General features: G+C 37.6%; 1 protein-coding gene across 1 annotated transcript; it reads left to right on the forward strand.

Moving 5' to 3' along the window:
- Positions 1–3,089: 3,089 nt before the first annotated feature.
- On the forward strand, positions 3,090–6,301 carry LOC110925020. The gene is made up of 3 exons (XM_022168992.1): positions 3,090–3,955; positions 4,570–5,390; positions 5,763–6,301. Exons 1-3 carry the CDS (start codon positions 3,090–3,092, stop codon positions 6,299–6,301), a joined length of 2,226 nt encoding a protein of 741 aa, XP_022024684.1.
- The last annotated feature ends 1,987 nt before the right edge of the window (positions 6,302–8,288 follow it).

An 8,288-nucleotide genomic window follows, 5' to 3' on the forward strand; every position in this document is an offset into this window, starting at 1 on the left:
AAGTGAAAGGACGATACAAACGCTAGAAGACATGCTTCGAGCATGTGTAATCGATTTTGGTGGTAACTGGGATAACCACCTACCCTTAATTGAATTCTCCTATAACAATAGTTATCATTCAAGCATTGAAGCTGCCCCATTCGAAGCACTGTACGGACGTAAATGTAGAACTCCAGTTTGTTGGGCAGAAATAGGAGAAAGTCAATTATCAGGTCCTGAAATTGTGCAAGAAACCACTGACAAGATAACTCAAATCAAAGAAAGACTGAAAACGGCTCGAGATCGTCAGAAAAGCTATGCAGACAATCGTTGCAAACCACTCGAGTTTCAAGTCGGAGACAAGGTACTTTTGAAAGTTTCTCCTTGGAAAGGAGTAGTACGGTTCAGTAAGAAAGGAAAGCTGAGTCCAGGGTACGTAGGACCATTTCCAGAAATCCAACGAATAGTACCAGTTGCCTATCATTTACAACTACCAGAAGAATTAGCTGGAGTACATGATGTATTTCATGTATCCAACCTCAAGAAATGTCTATCTGACGAATCCCTGGTAGTACCTCTTCAAGATATAGAGGTAAATGAAAAGTTGAAATTTGTGGAGAAACCACTGCAGATAGAATATAGAAAGATCAAGTTTCTTAAGCATAAACGACTAGTGCTTGTCAAAGTCAAGTGGGATTCGAAAAGAGGACCCGAATACACTGGGAGCTGGAATCAGAGATGAAGCGCAAATATCCACACTTATTTCAATAAATCTCGAGGACGAGACTTTAATTAAGGTGGGCAGGATGTAAGGACCTTCAAAAAAAATGTAACATCCTGTTTTGTGAACCAATAAAATTATATTTAAAATTTATAATTTATATATTGTTGAACGACTAAGTAACGAGTAAAATGGTTAGTTGAAATATTTAGTTGAAATATGAGACATCTGTACATGCCCTGGCTATTATAAGAGACCGTTTAATATTAGTAATTAAATATATTATTTTATTTACCTTACTCCGTTTTTAATGAAACTTAGGTTAAAACGTAGATAAAAATATGTTCGTTCTAATGACATATTCGTCGTTTTATAAAACGTCATATTTTAAAAGTTATACAAGAAAAACGAGTGAAGCAGCTGAATTAATATAACTAAGCTAGCTAGCTAGCTAGCACGTCAAGCTAGCTAGCAAGCACGTCAATGTCCCACGAATTGAGGTGCCTGCTTGCTTCACATATATATAGGAGTTAAATTGTAGGATTTTAGATACACCAAAATTTTAACGGGAACGCTCTAGTATTGAGAATCCCGCGTATACGATACCCCTTTGGGTGTTGTTAGTAGTCGTTTTTGGAGCACGAGTAGGAGCAGGAGTAGGGAAACTCTACATCAACGTGCCGTAGATAGTCTTGAGGTATACTCCCGTTTAAGTTTATGTTTAGTTATTTATTATTTATTTTTAGTAGTTAATATTAGTTTTATTATTAGTAATAATATATTAGTGGTAGTAGTGTTAGTATTATTTTTAGGTACTAGGGTTATTGTCAGGGGCGGGTATTGGGTAGCCTAGCCTTAGTTAGGCATGGACTGATCAACCATGCTTAAACAAGGTAGGGTTAACCAATATCCAATCATGATAATGACTAGTTAGGTGTACCATTACCTAACTTAGGATTATGTAAATTGTGTCAGGACCTTGAGATAGTACCTGATCATACTAGCAATTGTATCAACGGTTAGCTACTAGCAAGAGGTGAGTTTTATGAATGATTTTCAAATGTGAACATGCTTGTCCTAAACTGTAATAATATGGCATGACTGTGGTACGCATGTATATAACCTGAGCATGACATACACATGATATTTGTGGTCCCTTATACGTGCCGCTACGGCGGGATTTGTCGGTACTACACCTGTGGTGTAGTGGGCATTAACTGTATGGTTATGTAAGTTACGTGGTAACGTTGGGTTATGATAACATGGGCGGGTACAAGTCATGATTAAATAATGTGAATTGTAAATTGTGTATATTCATAAACTCACCAGTGTAATATCTGACGTCTTTTAAGCATGTGTCACAGGAAATGATGGTTAGTCTTGGGCGGGTTGTTTATCTCAGATAGGCGTGACTAGTGAAATAAAGTATCTCAAACTTTCTTATCTGGTGGAAATTTTGCGTGATCAGCTAATAGTAGTTTGACCAAACTTTGTACCTTTAAGTTTCCAACTTTTGTACATTACCGTTTGTATCAATAACGTAAGTATTTACTGGTAAGTTGGTATCAATTGTGTATGGTGCATCCTTATCTGGGTGTGGTGTCACAGTTGGTATCAGAGCCAAAGGTTTTAGCGAATTAGGTATTTGGTATGGATACCTAGGCTTCAACCTAAGAGAACACGCCAGCTTATGTAACTTTTAGGATGCTCTGGCTGACTTTGAAATACGAATAATAGATAAATCCGGGTATGAACTTACTAAGGATATAGAGTCATTAGAAAATACCCATAGTAATAATTACGATCTATAAATCCTCATTTCGTTACCACTTTGTACACACTGCCCTTAACATTAATTACTCGTAAATCCTGTCTTCTTTACTCGTTAGGAGAAAATAATAGTAATAATAATAATAATAAAATCTAAAAGATAAAATGTAATACGTATATGTTGTATACATGAAGTGCATATATATAATGATACTTGGGTATTATTTGAGTAAGTAATATTTCTTCTCAATCAAGTATCATAGAGTAAAAAAAAATAATAATAAAAAAAAATGAAGGCGGCCAATAGCGTAGTTCATTGTTAATATAAATAGATGCCAACCTCCTTCATACAAATCATACACAATCTTCTCTCGCACATAAAGCACATGAGCAGGTTAGTAGTATGTTTAGTTAAACATTAATTCTTTTAAGTTTCAATATTAAAAATCTTTACTATGATTAATTAATTTATAAATTTAATTATAGTAAAATGTTCATAGTAGAGTTATATTTTCAACATGTTACATTTGAAAAATATTGTATTATGTGAATTACCTATTCTAAGTGCTCATTAATAAATAGAATATTGAAGTAGTATTTTTCATGAAAAATATAGAAAATGTCGGCAGAACCTTCGGTTAACAACAATCGTCAACCTAACCCATCAGTTAATCCTGCTCGTCATAGCGAACCTGTAAACTTAGGAGATGACATGATCGATTGGATTGCCGTCCAAGTTGCGCAAATCCTTGCCAACGCACAGGGATGCGAACGTCAGTTTACAGAACAATCAGGGCAATCTGAGGGAAGCACTGCACCTACACCTACACCTACACCAACTCCACGAGAAGAACCTCGCCCGGAAAAGAAGGTAGATGATACGAAAGTATCTAAAGCTATAGAAACAGAAATCTCTAAAGAATGTAATTACAAGACTTTCATTTCATGTAATCCTCCTTCATTCGACGGGAAGAAAGGTGCTATTGAGGCACATGAATGGCTAAGTGAGGTAGAAGCCATTCTAGACGTCAGTGATTGCCATGAAAGAAATAAAGTTAGGTTTGCTGTTCATTTGTTTAAATCCGAAGCCTTATGTTGGTGGAGGATACAAAAGCAAACTAGAGGTGATGATCTGGCACATCGCCTGAGTTGGAAGGAGTTTTCAGAACTGTTTACAAATTACTTCTGTCCACCAAGCGAAACTGACAGAATAGAAAAGGAATTTTTGCATCTTGAACTCGGGAATAAGACATACCGGGAATATGTCACCAAATTCAATGAAATGTCTCGAATAGTGTCTTACTTGGTGAACCCTGAAGAAAATCGTATTCGAAGATTCCTGTGGGGACTCCCCACAGAATATCGCACGTTTATCAAGTCTACCAAACCAACTACCTATCATGATGCGGTAGAGGCTGGGGCAACTATCGCCACTGAGATCCAACAAAAGAAAACCCCAGAAACTATCACGAAAAGTGTTGGACCGTTGTTTGACCCTAAAACGTCAGTCAAGGTAGCTCATCATCACATATAAAGGCGGAATCAGTACATATGATGTAACAACAGCTTATCCTTTCAATTCCACTGCTTTTACTAGCTTTTTGAATGAATTTTGACAGAGTTTCGGCTCCTAAGCACACACATACACCTCTGAGATCCGCTAATACGACCCACTATATATAGACATTGTGGTTCGCTGATATGACATTCTGGTTCGCTAATATGACATTTCATATTAGCGGACCTGTTACACTTGGACACATAAGCGGACCACATTAAGCCCTAAAAGCGAACCTAAATACAATTATGTCCTAAAAGCGGACCTACAACATTCAAACATGATTTTGATTGTTTAAACCCACTGTTGACCAATCTTGACCTCAGACTTCTTGTAGACGTAGTCAACAGACATCCTATGCATCAACAAAAAGGAAATGGGAAAACTACCAAGAACAAAAGAAACCCAATTACAGAGATTTCAAGAGGCAACAAGGACCCCCACCTAGGTGCCCAACTTGTGGAAAAGGACATTCCGGTCCATGTAACCAGTTAGTCTGTAGAAAGTGTAAGAAACTTGGACACAACTATCGTGATTGTAGAGAGCCACGTAAGTGTTTTAAATGTGGAGAGACTGGCCACTATAGTGATAGCTGTCCTAAGAGGAATGAGGAACCTAATAAAGCAAGAGGGAGAGCTTTTGTTCTGAATACTGAAGAGGCTCCTAGGAACCCTGATGTCATAACAGGTACATTTCTCCTTAACAACTTTTATGCTAAAATACTATTTGATACTGGTGCTGATAGAAGTTTTATATCTGAGCACTTTAGAGTTTTGATTAATCAGACTCCTTGCAAGCTAGATAAGCCATTTATAGTAGAACTAGCAGATGGGAGGGAAGAAGAAATTGTGAGTGTGGTAAAGGATTGTACCATCCAGATTAGTAAGACCCCAATATCCATAGACTTACTACCACTGAAACTTGGAGAGTTCGACGTAGTAATAGGAATGGATTGGTTATCTAGTCACCAAGCTCAAATATTGTGTGATAAGAAGCAAATTCAAATTAAGGACCCAAAAGGGGGAACTGTAACAATTGATGGGGAAAGACCTAGTAAACCCATAAGTTTTATTTCCATGATAAAAGTATCCAAGTGTATTCAAAAGGGTCATTTAGCTTACCTAGTATATGCACTAGAGGCAAAGGAAGAAAAGAAACTAGAAGAGGTAGCAGTAGTGGCTGAATTCCCTGAAGTATTCCCTGAAGATCTTCCCGGATTACCACCTGACAGACAAATTGAGTTTAGAATCGACTTGATCCCAGGAGCAACCCCTATTGTCAAAGCCCCGTACCGCCTTGCCCCGACTGAAATGAAAGAGTTAAGAAACCAACTCCAGGAGTTACTGGACAAAGGATTCATACGTCCTAGCACGTCACCATGGGGAGCGCCGATTCTCTTTGTCAAGAAGAAAGATGGCTCAATGAGGATGTGTATTGATTATAGAGACCTGAATAAGATCACTATAAAGAATCGATACCCACTCCCAAGAATCGATGATCTTTTTGATCAATTACAAGGCGCAAGTTACTTCTCGAAGATAGACCTAAGATCTGGGTATCATCAATTAAAGGTTAGAGAAGAAGATATACCCAAGACTGCCTTTAGGACAAGGTATGGTCACTACGAGTTCCTAGTGATGCCTTTCGGCCTCACTAATGCACCAGCTGCCTTCATGGACCTTATGAACCAAGTCTGCAAAACATACTTGGATCAATTTGTAATCGTCTTCATAGATGATATCCTAATCTACTCTAAGAGTAGAGAAACACACGAGGGTCATCTCCGTGCCATTCTTAAGTTACTAAAAGAAGAAAAACTTTATGCCAAGTTCAGTAAGTGTGAATTCTGGACTAGGGAAGTCCAATTTTTAGGGCATGTTGTTAATGAAAAAGGCATACAAGTGGACCCTACAAAGATTGAAGTAGTTAAGAATTCGGAGGCACCAAGAAATCCCACAGAAATTCGACGTTTCCTAGGGCTAGCAGGGTATTATAGAAGGTTCATTCAAGATTTCTCTAAGATAGCGATGCCTCTAACGACACTGACTCAGAAAAATACCCCATTTGTCTGGGGCAGCCAACAAGAAGAAGCTTTTAATCTTTTGAAAACAAAGTTATCCAGTGCCCCAGTACTTGCATTACCCGAGGGTACCGAAGATTTTGTAGTATATTGTGATGCTTCTCATTATGGACTAGGGTGTGTGTTGATGCAAAGAGGCAAAGTTATCGCCTATGCATCTCGACAGTTAAAGATACAAGAATATTCGAGATAAATATTGGTGGCCAGGGATGAAGCAATCAATCTATGAATATGTGGAAAAATGCATGACGTGTTCACAGGTCAAAACAGAACATCAGAAGCCTGCAGGATGTTTAATCCAACCCGAGATCCCTGAATGGAAATGGGAGATGATAACCATGGATTTCATTACTAAACTTCCACGAACTAAGAATGGTCACGATACTATTTGGGTTATAGTAGATCGTTTAACTAAGTCTGCTCATTTCTTGCCAATACGAGAAGATTATAAAATGGATAAATTAGCAAGAATTTATGTCAAGGAAATTGTCACCCGTCATGGAGTACCTATCTCCATTATATCAGATAGAGATAGCCGTTTTACGTCCAGATTTTGGCAAAGCTTCCAAAAGGAATTGGGAACAAAAGTAAAATTAAGTACGGCTTATCAACCACAGACAGATGGCCAAAGTGAAAGAACCATACAAACACTGGAAGACATGCTTAGGGCATGTGTGATAGACTTTGGAGGAAACTGGGATGAGCATTTACCTCTAATAGAGTTTGCATACAATAACAGTTATCACTCAAGCATCAAGACGGCTCCGTTTGAAGCACTATATGGAAGGAAGTGTCATACCCCAGTTTGTTGGACTGAGATTGGTAGAAATCCATTAGCTGGACCCGAAATTATTGAAGAAACTACCAATAAAATCATACAAATCTGAGAAAGAATGAAGACTGCTAGAGATAGACAGAAAAGTTATGCCGACAGACGAAGAAGACCCTTAGAATTTCAAGTTGGCGACAAGGTATTACTTAAGGTCTCGCCTTGGAAAGGTATCATTCATTTCAGGAAGAAAGGAAAACTAAGTCCGCGCTATATTGGACCATTTGAGATAATCGAAAGAGTTGGTCCTGTAGCATATAGGTTAAAATTGCCAACAGAATTACAAGGAATTCATGACACGTTTCACGTGTCAAATTTAAGAAAGTGTCTAGCGGACGAGTCACTTAAGATACCCTGGCAGGAGATCCAGATCAATGACAAGTTGAACTTCACAGAGCGCCCCATTCAGATCATAGATCGACACATAAAGAAATTAAGAAACAGGGAGTTTCCTCTAGTACGAGTCAAATGGGATGCAAGGAGAGGACCTGAAGAGACATGGGAAAAAGAAGACGAGATGAAACAAAAATATCCACATCTCTTTGCTTAAATTTCGCGGACGAAATTTCTATAAGGTGGGGAGAGTTGTAACATCCTGTTTTGTGAACCAATAAAATTATATTTAAAATTTATAATTTATATATTGTTGAACGACTAAGTAACGAGTAAAATGGTTAGTTGAAATATTTAGTTGAAATATGAGACATCTGTACAAACCCTGGCTATTATAAGAGACCGTTTAATATTAATAATTAAATATATTATTTTATTTACCTTACTCCGTTTTTAATGAAACTTAGGTTAAAACGTAGATAAAAATATGCTCGTTCTAATGACATATTCGTCGTTTTATAAAACGTCATATTTTAAAAGTTATACAAGAAAAACGAGTGAAGCAGCTGAATTAATATAACTAAGCTAGCTAGCTAGCACGTCAAGCTAGCTAGCAAGCACGTCAATCCCGCGGAATTGAGGTGCCTGCTTGCTTCACATATATATAGGAGTTAAATTGTAGGATTTTAGATACACCAAAATTTTAACGGGAACGCTCTAGTATTGAGAATCCCGCGTATATGATAACCCGTTGGGTGTTGTTGGTAATCGTTTTTGGAGCACGAGTAGGAGCAGGAGTAGGGAAACTCTACATCAACGTGCCGTAGATAGTCTTGAGGTATACTCTCGTTTAAGTTTATTTTAGTTATTTATTATTTATTTTTAGTAGTTAATATTAGTTTTATTATTAGTAATAATATATTAGTGGTAGTAGTGTTAGTATTATTTTTAGGTACTAGGGTTATTGTCAGGGGCGGGTATTGGGTAGCCTAGCCTTAGTTAGGCATGGACTGATCAA

The sequence above is a fragment of the Helianthus annuus genome, chromosome 17, assembly GCF_002127325.2.
Source record: "Helianthus annuus cultivar XRQ/B chromosome 17, HanXRQr2.0-SUNRISE, whole genome shotgun sequence".
In the NCBI taxonomy this organism is placed as follows: domain Eukaryota; kingdom Viridiplantae; phylum Streptophyta; class Magnoliopsida; order Asterales; family Asteraceae; genus Helianthus; species Helianthus annuus.

What these genes read in the sequence shown, in the direction of transcription:
- LOC110925020 (XM_022168992.1), top strand. Translation starts at nt 3,090, where the DNA reads ATGTCGGCAGAACCTTCGGTTAACAACAATCGTCAACCTAACCCATCA. An exon ending in ATCACGAAAAGTGTTGGACC is followed by an intron (nt 3,956 to 4,569) that starts GTTGTTTGACCC and finishes TCGTGATTGTAG; the next exon opens with AGAGCCACGTAAGTGTTTTA. An exon ending in ACTGGACAAAGGATTCATAC is followed by an intron (nt 5,391 to 5,762) that starts GTCCTAGCACGT and finishes TCGTCTTCATAG; the next exon opens with ATGATATCCTAATCTACTCT.